This window comes from Callorhinus ursinus, unplaced genomic scaffold (assembly GCF_003265705.2).
Source record: "Callorhinus ursinus isolate GAN/ISIS: 27379988/994484 unplaced genomic scaffold, GSC_fseal_2.0 scaffold61, whole genome shotgun sequence".
Classification (NCBI taxonomy): domain Eukaryota; kingdom Metazoa; phylum Chordata; class Mammalia; order Carnivora; family Otariidae; genus Callorhinus; species Callorhinus ursinus.
This window is the reverse complement of record NW_027397123.1, coordinates 5,682,624-5,697,640: the sequence shown is the minus strand read 5'-3', so window position 1 is coordinate 5,697,640 and position 15,017 is coordinate 5,682,624. Positions and strand designations below refer to the sequence as shown.

At 56.5% G+C, this 15,017-nt stretch overlaps 1 protein-coding gene across 3 annotated transcripts in view; it reads right to left on the bottom strand.

The window, feature by feature from the left end:
• PEPD (peptidase D) overlaps positions 1-15,017 on the bottom strand; it is a 111,235-nt gene that overhangs the window by 82,326 nt on the left and 13,892 nt on the right. For all 3 annotated transcript variants that reach the window (XM_025854325.2, XM_073885423.1, XM_073885422.1), the window contains exons 4-6: positions 11,895-11,958; positions 5,342-5,389; positions 3,923-3,984 (exon numbers count right to left, since the gene is read on the bottom strand). In XM_025854325.2, the coding sequence (XP_025710110.1) occupies positions 3,923-3,984; positions 5,342-5,389; positions 11,895-11,958 (174 nt within the window). The remainder of the gene's footprint in view (positions 1-3,922; positions 3,985-5,341; positions 5,390-11,894; positions 11,959-15,017) is intronic.

Sequence of the window (15,017 nt, the reverse complement as noted above, 5' to 3'; positions counted from 1 at the left end):
GCTGGGGCGGGTTCCTGTCTCCTCATGGAGATTCCATGGACCATAATGAGAAGCTCAAGTTAACCAAGAGTAACTTGATACGCAAGTTAACAGTAACCACAAAGCCAAGTCCGCCCACCACAGACCGGCACTTCATTGTGATCATCAGGTTTTAACAAAGTGCCTCTATTTCCTGGGTTTAAAAATTCCCATCTTGGGGCGCCTGGGTGGCTCAGTCGATAAGCGTCTGCCTTCAGCTCAGGTCATGATCCCAGGATCCTGGGATCGAGCCCCGTATCGGGCGCCCTGCTAGGCGAGAAGCCTGCTTCTCCCTCTCCTACTCCCCCCTGCTTGTGTTCCCTTTCTCGCTCTCTATCTGTCAGATAAATAAAATCTTAAAAAAAAAAAAAAATCCACATCTTTGGGGTGCCTGGGTGGCTCAGTTGTTAAGCATCTGCCTTTGGCTCAGATCATGATCCCAGGGTCCTGGGATCGAGCCCGGCATAGGGCTCCCTGCTCGGTGGGAAAGCCTACTTCTCCCTTTCCCACTTCCCCTGCTTGTGTTTCCTCTCTCACTGTCTCTCTCTCCGTCAAATAAATAAATAAAGAAAATCTTAAAAAAAAAAAATTAAAATTCACATCTTTGAATATTTATATCCCTATATTAGCAACCCCCCCAAATTCAGCAATTTCATATTTAACTGCTTATTTAAATGGAATTAACTTATAACCAATTGTCTTCAAATATGCAAGGCAATTTAAGTAAATGTCAAAAGATAAGAAATATGCTTATCCTGAACAACCAGCTGATGTAAAATATCGACCATATTTCTCTCTCAGACAATGACATGAAACTGAGCCCTCCGCAACTCACTGCCCTGACCCAGGGCTCCTGGGCAGTCTGCCTGCTCTGGAGGGAACTGTCTCCTGGCAGGTAGGCACCACCATGAGCCACCTGGCCCCTGCAGATCTTCTCCTCCAGGGTCGGCCTCCCTCTCTCTCTCCCTCTCTCAGGAAAATGTGCTCAGAAGTCTACCTCCTCAGATGCTAGCAAAGATTTATCATGTCTGCCCTTTGCTCCCAGCCTACAGGAACCAATTGCTCCAGGCAGCTGTGGGAGGGAGTCCACAGGGAGAAGCCCCATGCCCTCCGTACCACCCCCCTACCCTCGCCTGTCCACCCAGCTGTTCTGTGGCCAGGGCTAGCCGGAGCTCAGGTGAAGAGGCTCTTAACTGGGTGGACAGGTGAGGCCACTGCTCTACGAGAAGCTCCTTTCTCCCCCCAGGCCAAGGGACAAAGGTGGCCGGGGATGGCCCATCAGCAGAAACCTAGAGGCCAAACCTGAACTTCTGCCACAGCAGGTCAATCAAAAATCCAAGATGTGGGGTGTTTCAGAGAAGTCCAAAAGGGTCAAAACCCAAATTTCCAGGAATAAGATGCTTTACTAGGGCAGTAAGAAGCAACCAGTGATGGACACCGATGGAAAGTGGGACAACAGCAAGACTCATCTTGCTCAGGAAACAGGCTATTATTATCCACAGCCAGCAGCTGGAGACGAGGCAGGCAGGTGAATGTGGCTGAGCTGCAGCAGCCCTCAAGGACAGTGGCAGAAGGCACGAGGGGACCAAGTCAAGGTGCTGGCAGCCAGGGTGCGTGGGAGGCAGGGGACCGAGCGGCACCCAGAGCCCAGGAATACAGACAGGACTTTCCAGCAGGCAGCTGGAGGCAGAGACTGGAGCCCAAAGTCATACCCGTGGCATGCAGGGTAGGGGCACCCACTGCAGGCTCCTACCCAACAGAGCAACCCCTGAGGGCCGAGCTACTCGAAGGGTGCCCCAGAGGGAAGGGAGGGAGGACCACAGGCAGGCCAGGGGACTCTGAAGCAGAGACACATGTGGGAGGGCTCTCACCAGCGGTGCATCGGTGCACTGGCCAAGACACATGGGTATGGAAACAATCCCCCAGCTCCTCTGGCCTGCGGCAGGGGGCAGGCTCTCAGCCCAGCAGCGAGCAGCTGGGGAGTACCCCAAGTCAGCCCCATCTGGACTGGACTACAGATCGAAGAGGGCCCGGCCAGGGCCTGGGGAGAACCGGCAAAGTTAAGGCAGTCCCTGGCTCTCCAAAAAAGCTTCTAAATGCCGACTGGGTGGGGAGGGGGTTTGGCAGAGCACAGGCTCCTCTGGGCTCTTGCTAGGGGCTGAGGGGTCCCACAGAGCAACAGGGACCAGAGGCTGAGGTCCCGTTCACAGCAGGACTCCTCCTAGGGAAGAGGCCTCAGCTGCCACGGCCCACTGACTGTGATGGCCCTGGAATCTGCCCACGCCTCCTCTCTGGGAAAACCTGGGGAGCGGCCAGCTGAGCTCTGCTCTCAGGGGTCACATCCAGAGCTCCCTCCCATACCGCCACACCTGTTCCTGGGGTGCTGGGGAGGCATTCTCGGCACCAGAAACCTCTGGAGGGAGCCGGCAAAGAACCTGCAACGCACTGGCATCGGGAATCTTATAATCAGTGATCCCGAAGTCCACCCGGCCCACTGCACAGAGATGGGGAGACTAAGGCTCAGGGGGGCAACAGGGCTTGATGGGGATGTGCTTGTGAACAAGTGAACACCTGTTTCTAGAGCACCAGCTCCATGCCAGGCTCCGGGGCAGAGCAGGATCCTGCTTCGCCCCGTGCAAGCCCCAGCAACACCATTATGCGTGCGGGAGCTGAGGCTCAGAGGGCACGCTCTGTTAAGTGAGGTGACCTCCCTCCTCTCACTCAGGGCCCTCCCCACGAGGCAGGGACTTAGCGGAGGCTGGAGGGGACAGCCCACAGGAACACAGATGTTGGTGCTGGTCGAGTCAGGTGAGCCAGGCAGCGGCACCTCAGCAGGGCTGGGGGACCAAGGGAGGCTGGGCCCACGCCTTCTGCTCGGCTCCAGGGCCTGGGGGGACATGGCAGCTCCATGGCCAGCATTTCAAAAAGCGAGCACATGGCTACTCCAGGGAAATTCCCAAGAGGATGCAGGGGTTTGAGCAATGAGAAGCAAACCTGATACTCGCCCCCATCCCATTGCTCTTATCACTGGGGGAGCGATACATATTTATGCGCTCATAATCCTTCCTAATCACCCCTACATCACACAGATGCACAAACTCCCTGTGGCTCAGGCTCATACATAATTATTAGGCGCTTCCTCTGTCACCGCCTCGGTCCACCAAAGGACGACAGGATGCAGTGGCACAGAGTAAGTGCGGTGGGGGAGGAGCTGGGGATGGAGACCCAGGAGCAAGGCTGGGGGCCAGCCACACTCAGCAGCCTGGGGGAGCAAGTGCCCCCCTCAAGGGTTCCTCTGCCGCAGCCTGGAGCCCCACAGACCGCCCCCCACCCCCAGGACCAGTCCCCAGCCGGCCCAGAGACACAGCCCAGGGAGCAGGAAGCTCTCTCCAGGGGCCTCGATATGAGGGGGACAAGGAGGGCAAGGCCCCACATCTGCCTTCCTGCCTGGACAGGCCCAGGAGGGGGAGCAGGGTTTGGAGGATGGGCCTGGAGCCAAACGGGGGGGAGCGAGGGCAGGTAAGGGGGTCGCTCTCTGAGACTGGGGCAACAGCGGACTCAGGCTGGGAGAAGTCAGTGCCAGGACTGAGGAGAGGGGCTGAGAAGAGCAAGGACCACAGAGCTGAGAGCAGGGCTCTAGAAGGAGAGTAGGCCCCCACCTGTGTGTGCTCCCCAAGCCCGGGCAGGTCTGCACTTGCATTATGGAGCTCAACAGAAAAGCAGAAGTTGAAGTGATCTTAGGCAAATCATTTTTCTAAACATTTCCTCATAATACCCAATCCGACTCCTTCCTAGCATCCTCTTGTTCATGTATTTTGTGTCTAGCTTGCAGACAGGGCAAGGCCTGCGGGGGAAGAGATGAGAGGGGGAGGAGGGAGACCATTCCAGGGGCCCCAGGACTCACGTGCTGATGCCCTCGAAGGAGGCTTCCCTGCAGATACTGCCACTGTCCGTGTTGACGCCACGCTGTAGAGACAGAGGGAGCATGAAGGGTGGGGCAGGCACACAGGGTCCCCACCGCCTACAGGGGAGGGCCCGCCTCCTCCATCCAGCCTCAGGACTGGGGAAGAACCCGGAGCCCCCACCCCCGCCCAGCAAACATATCCCTTCCTGCCGTTCAGGTAACTCCCAGCCAAGCCTGCCCTCCCACCCCTGCTCAAAGGCAAGCTGTCCGTTCTCTGCTGCAGCCTGAACCTGGAGGAGAGGAAAGGGCTGCACAAACAGCATCTCAGGTGCACGAAAGCCTCCTCCCTCAGATCACTTAGCTAAAACCAGCTCAGGCTGGAGGTGTGCACACACTCCCCACTGATGGGGTCCAAAAAGCACTGTCACATCCAGCCCTCCCGGAGATGTGGGTAGGACCCGACTCCGGCGTGAAGGGCGCTTCTCAGTGACACCACGGAGCTGTGGTACATCCCTGTCCTTTCCCTGACCGGGAGGAGAGTGGAATTCAGACAAGAAAGGAGACAAAAAGGACTCAGAGAAAAGCGTGCCATCCCCAGAGAGGCAAGGCGTTCCAAAGTGCCCTTCTTCCTCAAGAACAGCAGGCCAACGCTGAATAATGCCCCCCAAAGAAAACACGCCAGGCCATCTCCGACCACAATCATCTCACGTAATCTTCCTGCTCGGCCATCAAAACAGCAGAGCGGAAAAAAGACACCATGTGAAGTGCTTTAAAAAAAAAAACAACCAAGAAGAACTATTTCTGAAAAAGAATCGATGAACGAGAGAAAAGGGTCCCTTTGGGAGGGAAGAATGGTTGTACACTCTCCATATTTGAAACTCCCCAAGGTCAAAAAAGTGCAAGAAAGCTGGCTCTTCTCTGAGCCATTTCACTGCCGGAGGGCCGCCACAGCCCTATTTAAGGTGCCAGGGGCCCACCGGGCACCCCGACCCACCCCCAGGCCGTGGCAGGTCATTCAGTGTACCCAATTCTATATCGGATGCCAAAGGGCCCAACAACCTCGCAGACATGCACGACAGGTGTGTCTTTAAAATTCTATTAACAATGGAGGTGACACACGGTGGAAGCACATTGATATTCTACATCCACAAACTCTGTGAGCTCGGCCTGACACAAATACATTCTCCAGCTGGGTTTTAACCCTTGGAGTAGGCGTGGTGTCTTCTGCCAGGACCCGGCACATTCCAGGGACACTGGAGGATGGAGGACGTGGTCCCGGATGTATTCAGCCACCTTGAAGGAGGTGTCGCTACGTGTTGCCCAATGACCATTCCTCCAGTTTCCAAATCCTCTGCAGAGGCGGGCAGCTCCCTAAAACCCTTCCCCGTAGTGTCCAATCCCTGGACACCAGCCACTTACCAAAGTGAGGAGGACAGAGGGGCTCTGTGACGTCAGGACACTGGCGATCTGAAAGGTCAGAAAGAAAAATCCACTTTAGAGCAATCGCAAAGACATCTGATGGAGATGATACACCACCATGACTTAACGATATCAGCTCACATTTATGGAGCCGGTGGTTAAAACCAGGCAGTGATGCCGTTGTCCACATCCTGCAGATGAGGAGACCGAGGCTCACGGACACCAAAGGAATTCTGAAAGCCACGTGGCTATCAAGTGGCAGACAGGAATTCACACCTACACCGGCACACCTTCCCACATGCCGCCCTGCCTCCGAGCCCCACACACATCCCAGGCTCCATGCCGCCAGACCCCCCGCCTCCGCCCCGAGGCCAGCACCTCTGTCCATCTGCCACTCCCTCCTGAAAGACCTGTTCCTACTACCTCTTAGGCACTGATCCCAACAGCCTCCTGTCCCCAGGGCAGACGCCTCCCTCCCTGCCCCCCATTCATCTCCTAGACTGTGTGGAGGAAGCTTCCCCCAATCCCACCCTCTGTCCCCCACCCCACACCTCCACTCTCCATCCCTCCTCCACCTTGACCCACTCAGGCTCATGTCCCTGCGTGCTGGCTGCTTCCTATCCCAACCCCATGAATGAGTGTGCAACCTCATCTTTCCATGCCTTTGCTCAGGCTCTGACCCCTGCCTAGAATGCCTCCTCCCCATCTCAGCTATAGTGAAGCCCTTTGTTACCCAGACAGATTCATTCACTCCCTCATCTCCTGCCCCATTCCCTTGGCAAAGTGCCCACCACACTGCATTAGCCATGACATCTGGACCCGAGAGCGCCAAGCACCCTGGTGGGAGCACTTTCTTCCTCTCCTGGCCCCCACGCCTCAGTCTACCCTGCATCAAGAGGCCCCTGCTGTATTTGAGCCCCCCCCAAAACTCTTTCACACCCTGACACGGGCGAGCGGGAGAAGGATTTGTTGTTTGTTGTTTTAACAGCTTTCCTGAGCTATCACTGACAGGCTCTACAATGCACATATTTAAAGTGCACATTTTGATAAGTTTTGACATATGTATGTACATGTTTTTTAATACTGAGAGGCTCCCAGAGAAAACCTGGAATATACTGAAAACTGTAAGAAGATAAAATACACCTACAATCCCATCCCCAGAGACCTTTTATCTCTGCACATAAAAACAGAGATCTGTAATGACATCTGGATCATATGAAGTTACACACTTCACTTGTTTCCTGAGATGAAGTATTCTCCAGCCACGGTATTTTTACCAATCACTACTGCCAGGGGAGGGGAAACGCCCAACGAGCCCCCTGATCATGGCCTGTACCAGTCCCTCCAGACATCACCTCATCTAACCATCTGGGAAGTTGGGGCTACTTGTGTCCAGATTTCACAAATGAGAAAGCCGACGGGTTCAATCATTTGTCCAGGTTCATGGTTAAAAACGAGCAGAGGCCAGAATTGAATATACGGCTGTATGGCTCTCTTAATGGACACGGCACAGTTCATTTTTTATTCATTCATTCCTCTACTGGACACTTAAACAACTTCCAGCGATTAACTAGTGTAAGAGAGACCCTGATGAACACTCGTCTATACAAGTCTAGTTTCTTACCATAAAGTCCTTTAAAAATGTATTTCCTTAAAAAAAAAAAAAAGAGAGAGAGAGAGAGAGAGAGAGAGAGAGAAAGCGACCCAGTGACACCCCTGGGTGAAAAGCCATACGCTTCGTTGAGGGTTTTGACGCTGGTGGCCAGACGATCCTCCAGATGTGTGCCAACCGCCCTCACCCCACGGCACACAAGGCTCCGCCTCCCCGGACCCTCCTCTCTGACTCCTGCCATGAGGACAACTGAACCCCCTCCCCCCCGCCTCTGTGCTGCACACACCAACAGCTCAGCTGAATCCCTGCCACTCTCACAGGTCCTCCTGGAGGAGGGGGGATGCATTAAAAGGAACAAGAACTGTGCATGTCAGGCCCCTGGGTGTGCTGTCACGTCGACATGAAGGGTCTCCATTCATCAGCACAGAACAGCTCCGTCAATGACAGTGGCAATACCGGAGAGCGAGCAGGCACCCGGGGACGGTACGTGCTACTGCCCTTGGCACAAATGTGTGGTCTGGTGGTTTTTCTCTCAGCGATGGCTCGGGATGTGCTGGTTAGGAATGATGGAGAAAGTAGGCCTCTCTGCGCAGCCTGATGTGTAGACGGGCCGAGAGCCGACACACCAAGCAAGCTGGGTGTCTGCCAGTCCTGGCAAGACAGCATCTCTGATTGATCACGACAGCCTGAGTGGGCCCTGGTTCCCTCTGCGGTTGTAAAACCTCTCCCAGCCTGGCAGCTCCGTCCGCCCTTCCACATGGAGACCCATTAGCACTATGTTCTCCTCAGTACACCCCGATTCCACGCCTCAGAAATAAAGGAGACGGGATGCGCCTGTGTGTAGCCAGCTCAAATGCAGCGCCAGCACACAGGACAGCTCGGCTCTGTCAACTCTGGGCCTCATTTCCACGGAGTGGGGGCCACTGGGGACCCATCAGCTTTCACAAACCAGTGCTGTTAAATGCCCCTGACATGCTGCATCCCGGAGCCAGCATCAATTTCCTGGGCAGCCAGGCCTCTCTGGCAGGTTGAGGGAGATGGCACAGGCAGAACTGATCAGAGCCTTGTGCACAGGGACCCTCCCCTGAGGACATTCAGAGGCTGCCCAAGGACCCCTCATGCACCCTCACGCTCAGGGCCCCAGCCAGGCCTGCTGGCTACTCTGCCTGGGCGATGGGCCAGAGAAAGGGGCAGAGCAGTCCTTAACCAAGCCTGCCCTGCTCTAGGGAGCTAGGCTTCACCCTGCAAGCACCCAAGCTTGTGAACTGTTTTGGGGTGCCTGGCTGGTCGGTTAAGCGTCCGATTCCTGGTTTTGGCTCAGGGTCATGAGACTGAACCCCATGTCAGGCTCCACGCTCCATGTGGAGTCTGCTTAAGACTCTCTCCCCCTTGCACGCAACACATGCTCTCTCTCTCCAAAGTGAATAAATAAATCTTTAAAAGCAACTGTTTTTCACGGCCATCTGAAACAAGGGTGCAACTTGGTGGCTGGCAACGTGTCTAAAAATCTGAACTTGTTTCTCAAATGTAAATATCAGGAAAGCTCACAAACACCATGGATCTGCAGCTCCTCCTGCACAATCAGGAGTTTCCAGCAACTCTGGACCAGCAGTCCCACGTAGCAGCTGTCCCTTCAGAGGTGCCACCCCAGCCCCCGCCACTCCCTGATGCCTCCCAATACCAAGGCCGAGAGGCAGGTGGCATCCATCACCGTGCCACCACAATGGTTTCTCACACCCGTCCTGCCCGAATCTGAGCCGGTGACCCTGGCATCTCCCAACATCTGCCTGGGGCCGAAAAGGAGAGAAAGTGCACAAGATGGGCCCCCCACCCTGCCGGCTCCCCTCCTGTTACGAATACCAGCCTTGGCACGGCACTTGAGTGCGATGCCTTGAAGCACTTCTCAAGGTTCTCCTGAGCACCCCTTTCTCAGGGGAACCACCATTTGCTCTACCTTCTCAATAATTAAAAGCAGAGTCATCTCTGGGCATGAGAAGAGATCTATCAGACACCTGCATTTTATACATGACAGCGAGTGACCAACCATGGCCTGCGGTGTGGGGGTTCCTGCCTTCTTTTAGAAAAGACAGGTGTGAGCTGCTTCCCAGCTGTGATTTGTCACGGATGGCCGAGGCTGCCCAAAGTCAGCTGGGGGTCAGCACCATAGAACTGGCCTGGGGAGCCCTTCCCCGACACAAGGAGCTTCCTGCCACCTTCCGTGATGGAGTAGGCTCCAGGCATCTCAAAGGCCTCCCAGCACAGGTGTCTCCACGTAGTAGTTTATAGTATCAGGCTCCATTTCGAACCACAGAAAACCAAAGACACTTGGGAGCCTGGGTCACCCCCTATGTGTGATGAGACAAATGCAGAAGTGGAGGGCCTCTGGGGTCCAAAGGTCCCGAGGTTGCCCCCTAACTCTGCGGCTCCCCGGCTGGGGGGCTGCGGGTGAGGCCCGTCCCCTTGACCTTGGCCTCCTCCTCTGCAACGGGGCAGGAGCTGTGGGCCCACCACGGAACAGGGCGCAAGGGATCCGTCTCGATGTTACTGGAACCTGCAGGTGCCACCCCACCCCAGAGTGAAGCACCTGACCAGCTGTCAACAACAAGCCCCCGTCTCTAGTAAGAATCAGAGCAGTAAGTCAGGACAGAATTGATGAACCATGACAGTGATGACGACAGGACACAGCAGCCAGCTCCCGGACCCGAGACCCTGTCCTCTGAACTCCTCTGAAGCCTTCATTTAAGATTCTGCTTTGTAAATACAGACTGAGAGTGGGCTGCTCTGTGGGGCTGTGATTCTGCATGACAGGCTTTCCTGTCCCGACGCTCCAGACCTGCGTCCCTGCATCTGGAGGCCAGCTCCCCTCCTTCTCCCCAGAAGCCACAGGATGAATGGAGCTGAGGTTCCCCCAGACATAGAAGCAACAATGTCAGATGGCAGCTGGGCAGGCGGTAGCACAGAGATGCTCTGAGTCGGTAGGGCTGAGTCCCGGGCTGCCCCCTCCAAGTCTCTGGGAAGGTCAAGGTCCCCAAGAGCAACAATGTTAAAATGCAGTTTATGGAGGCAGGAGGGATACACCTGCCAAAGGAGAGAGTCAAGAACAAAATCAGAACTAAGGAAAGAGCAGGTCACTGCTCCCTAGTACCTAGTACTCACTCCCTAGTACTTAGAGATACAAGGTGAGTAGCAAATGACCTCATTGGGGCATGCAAATAAATGTTCAGACTATTTGAGATCCTGTACCCAAAGAGATCAATACAACAGGTCACATGTGTATTAACAGACTCTTTAGATGCTATGAGTCACCCCCAGTAACTTGGTATTGAAATCCCAGGACAAAAAAGAAAGATCCATCAAAAGCCCCCTCTCTCTGTAACCCAACAGGGCAGCAGGCGCTGCAGACACAGGCGCCCACGGCCTCGTCGATACAAGCTGCACTCCTTCCCAAGGCCCTCCTGACAGGCACCGCCCTGCCAGTCACCTTCTGCAGCAGCCTGCGTCCTGGCTGCTGAGTTCAGCCCTGGGTCTCAACCAGCTCTGATGCCCACATGCCCCTGGAACCAGGCAGGCAGAATGTGACAGTAATGTCTGGGGGAAGGAACTGGGCCTTAGGGACAAATATAAAGCAGCAAAAGGCAGACTAGAGAGCAGACAACAGCCAGTATCCAGCATGTCCACTGCAGGTCCCAAGAGCCGGGGTGGGAGGGGCGCCAGTGTGGACCAGTCAGCAGGGGATGCAGCGGACTGGCACAGGCCTCGGAGCTCCAGTAGGATACGGGGTGGGGGTGGGGGCGGGGAGTGGGACAGGCATTCTAGGGCAGCAGAACTGGAGCAGGACCATGTATGTGTTGGGGACAATACTAACGCTGGCCTGCGTTGGGGCCAGGCGTCCTCCAGCAGGCTGCGCTGGGCCCCTGCCCCAGGGCTGAGACACACTGCTTCTTCACTGCACTGTGGGCCTGGCCAGGATCCCTGCAAACCTGCCTCCCACCCAGTGCCGTCATTCCCCAACAGAGCCTGTGTCCTACCCAGGGGAAGGGGTAGCTGCTTGGTCTCCAGCTGGCTGACTCAGCAGCTGCTTCCACACTGATCCCCAGCTCTTAGGTACGTCCGTGTGTGATCTCGGTCTGGCTGGGGAAATGTGGTGTGGGCGGGCCCCATCCAGCTGACCCTGCCAGGCTGGGCCAGAACTTGAGCAGCAGGCCTCCTGGTGCTTATGTTCTACCTAGCACTCACCTACACACGGTGTGGGGGTTATAACAGTGCCCAGGGATGGAGCAGAGAGGTCTCCCTGTGGGCCTGGCAGTGGCTGCAGTGTTGGGGGTCTTGGTCCCCCAAGGAGACCGTGGGGGCGCATTGCTGTGCTCTCAGCCCTGCCCCAGCCCCGTCCCATCAGCCGTGGAAGTCAGGGGCAGCGCCCCGCGACTGCCCGGATTCAGGACAGATGCAGAACCTCCCAGAAGGACAGTCATTCACCTATCCAGGCCACATGACACCAGTGGGCATCCACGCTGGGAAGCAGATTAAAGCCAGGAAACTTCCAACTGCACCCCACCCTACAGGGCTCTCAAAGTCTGGGGCTTTTCTGGCAGTGGCAGCTGTGGGGAGGACCTCCCAACATGTGGAGGCCAGGGCTGAGCTGGGGGGGACATTGAGAGGAGACCTCCCAGAGATGTTCTCCCTCTGGGAAGCTCAGCAGCCACAACCCAGGTACCAGAGGCCTCCAGCCACTGAGTCAGGGGCACTGGGCCAGGCAAAGGGGGGGCCTCTTCAGGGAAGTCTGAGGTACACATCCTGCCGGCGCTCCCCAAACGAGGCCACTGCTGCGGTGGCTGGCGGCCGGGTGGTGGCATCCCACCGCAGGCCGCCAGGTTATGGCCGTGAGAGGAAGGGGGTGAGGGAGGCCCTCAACAGCTCAGAGAGGAGTTGGCTGCTACTGACCTCGTCTGTATACTGGACGTCATCCACGGCATACTTCTCCTTGAAGTACTCCTTGGAGTGGATCCTCAAAGAGAAGCACAAGGAACACCAGGGTGAGGGTTTGGCCACACTCGGCACAGGCTGCCTTCCCGCCCCCAAGCCCAGACCGTAAAGCCCCGGGCCACAGAGTGAACACTGAACCTCACCTGCCTCCCCTGACCTCCCCCAGGTGACCTGTGCCCGACCTCGAAGCCCATGACCCTGGCCACTGGCAGGAGGCATCTACAGACCACACCTCCCCCTCCACCACCAGTGAGAGCCCATGGGGGGGGCAGCCAGCATACCCTCTGGGGCATGAAATAAGCTGCCTCCCAGGAGCGCCCCGCCCCCCATAGAGCCTCTTTAGAGGAATGTTTTAAAATTAACATTTGAAAGAAGTCAATATCAGTATTACTCACTGTGATGAGAAACATTCAAGCTTACTCATCACCCCTGAAAAATCAGCCATGAGAAGACAGAGACAAAGGGAGGAGGAGGTTGGGCCACCTCCCAAAGGGCTCTGGGTCATGGTTGCAGTCTGGAAAGGAACACCCCCCCCACCCCAGCCTCCTGGTCAGTGGCTGAGTTGATGTCACTGCTGGTGACAGAGCTCACACGAGGTGGGGCACTAGCTACATGAGGGGAGGGTGTCACCAGCCAAGTCTAATGACGCACACACACCATCCTGCACCATCCCACGCCTGGGCACCACATCAGCACGGGGGGGTATGCCCCCAGCCTGCCTGTGATCGCATGGTATTCTAGTCACCAAGTGTTAGATCCGAAAGAGGCCTCAGGGGAAAACAGCAGATGGTTTTCAGCCTGTGCTTCCTGGACTCTCAAGGACGGGCAGATGACACGGGGGGTGAGGGTGCCAAGGACAGGGTGCCTGGGGAGGCCCAGAGAGGCCAGGGGAGGGAGCACACTTCTAGACTTGGAGAGGACCATCTCCAAAAGCGAGCTCCCTGTGCCTTTGAGATACCAGTGACTAGTGTCACTGGCCGGGAAACAGACGCCCATTCCCTTCCCTGAGCCCTTGCTCCAGTTCTCCATCTACCACGGACAGCTCACTGACCCTTGGTGACTAAGTGGTGACACAGCCATGCACAAAAGCACATGCCATAAGGGTGAGGTGGGGCCATCGGCGTCCTCACCACATCCACCCTCCACTGCACCGGCTGCAGTCCCAGCGCCAGGATAGATGCCCTGCATCCTCAACAGGTCTCCAACCCACCTCTGGCCTCGTCACTTCATCGCTTGCAGCTGTGACAGGCATCCAGAGCAAACTCCCAGAAGCTTTGGGAGATGCCAAGAACCTGCTTTCAAGAGATGCTTCCTACAGGGGGCATCTCAGCCATCACCCCAGGGAACGCATGCCTGCGTGCCCTGCCCGAGAATCTTGGTGGTCAGGCCTCCGCACAGACCTAGACCTGAGACCCGGGAACATCTCCGTGTACCCAACCTGAGGTCAAGGTCTTCACAATGTGGAACCAGAGGAGATAGGAGGAGGAGGGATAAAGGCGAGGCAAACACAAGGTGGCCGTGACCTGCGGGCGGCTCCAGGGCTGCGCGCTCACCTGTCCACCCCTCGCCTGCCAGCCACAGTCATCCGCTTGCCACAGGAGCCAAGGAGAAGCCAGGGCCGGGCAGCCCACAGGAGAGCCTGCCGCTGCCACCCTGATTATCTGGGAGGAGGTGAGGGCGGGTGCCAGCTCCCCAACGTGCCCCCTGTCCTCCTCAAAGAGGTCAAAGGACACAGTCCAGAGCACCCAAAACCACCCAACTACCACTGACCTGGTTCTCAACAGGAATGATCACCTGACAGATACAATCTAAAAAGCCGTGAGTATCTTTTCTGGCACTCTGCATGCCATTCTTTCCGAAAGGGCAGAGATAATTAAGTTTGAACACTACCTATTGCTCATGTTTGGGGGCTAATTATGGTAAAAATAATTTAAATGTCACCCGAAGGGATAAGCCAGCCACCAGAGGCTCAGCAGCCGCGATCCGGCAGGGCTGACGGGAGAAGGAGCGATACGCCCACGAGAGCCATACAGAAGTGGCGGGAGAGGTCGCGGGGCAGCTACAGACCCACCGAGCACCAGGCGGGGGGCAGCCACGTGGAGGGCCTGCATCCTGCCCTGCCTGAGTCTAGGGTCCCGCAGCGCAGCTCGTGGCAGACCCCACCATACAGGAGGTTCAGATAAAGCCACTGGACCGGGAAAGAGTGGGTCACAGGGGCAGCCGGCCCCACCCCAGAAACTCGCCCTTCAAAGGGAAGGGACAGCTCTGGTAGGAGAGAGGAGAGAGCCTGGCACGACTGAGAGGAGGCCTTTCCCAGAATTCAGGGTCAGGGTCGACACAGTGAGTAGCAGCACCCCATGCTGGCCTCCTGCGCGAAGGAGACATTGAAGGAATTCGAGTGGTGCGGACACAATGGAGCTCTTGAGAATATGGAATTGCCAAGCACAGGCCTTGCCGGCCAGCTGGCCACCTCCGTGCGGTTAATGACTAAGTAGGAGGACCCAAGTGCAGCAGTCACCACCCCTTCGCAGGGGCCTGAGTCCGCCTTCAGCTGCACCCACTGCTGCAGCCTCTCACGCTGCTCACGGCCCAGCGCCGCGGCTTGCTCCCCAACGGAGGTCGGCAACCACTTCGAGAAGCCAGTGGCTGGTCAGAGAAACGCAGATCTCTCCAAAGCAATGCAGGTGCCTGATCCTGAGGACCGTGCCCGGGAATGAGGGGCCCTCTGTGGGCACTGAAGCTGCCCCGTACTGAGTCGCTGAGACAGTTCCCTGCCTGCTCAGAGGACTCCAGACACCGTGCAAAGCAGCCAAGGCTGCCACCAGCTAAGCCCGGTCCTGACAAAAATGATGGGAGACACTCACATCCAAAGGCACCAGACTTTTGTGAGCAAAGATTCCAAATGAAAACAAATTAGGGGCTACCACACAGCTGTCCCAAAAAAGGCCTGGGGTGAGGAACAGGCCGGGCCCCTCGGTGTCTGCTGCCCTGACAACAGGACCCTGCCCTTTACGCAGGAAGTGGCAGATCTGCAGATGGGAGTGCTGCTTCCCTAGATGACTTTGGATTGCGGTATCTGCC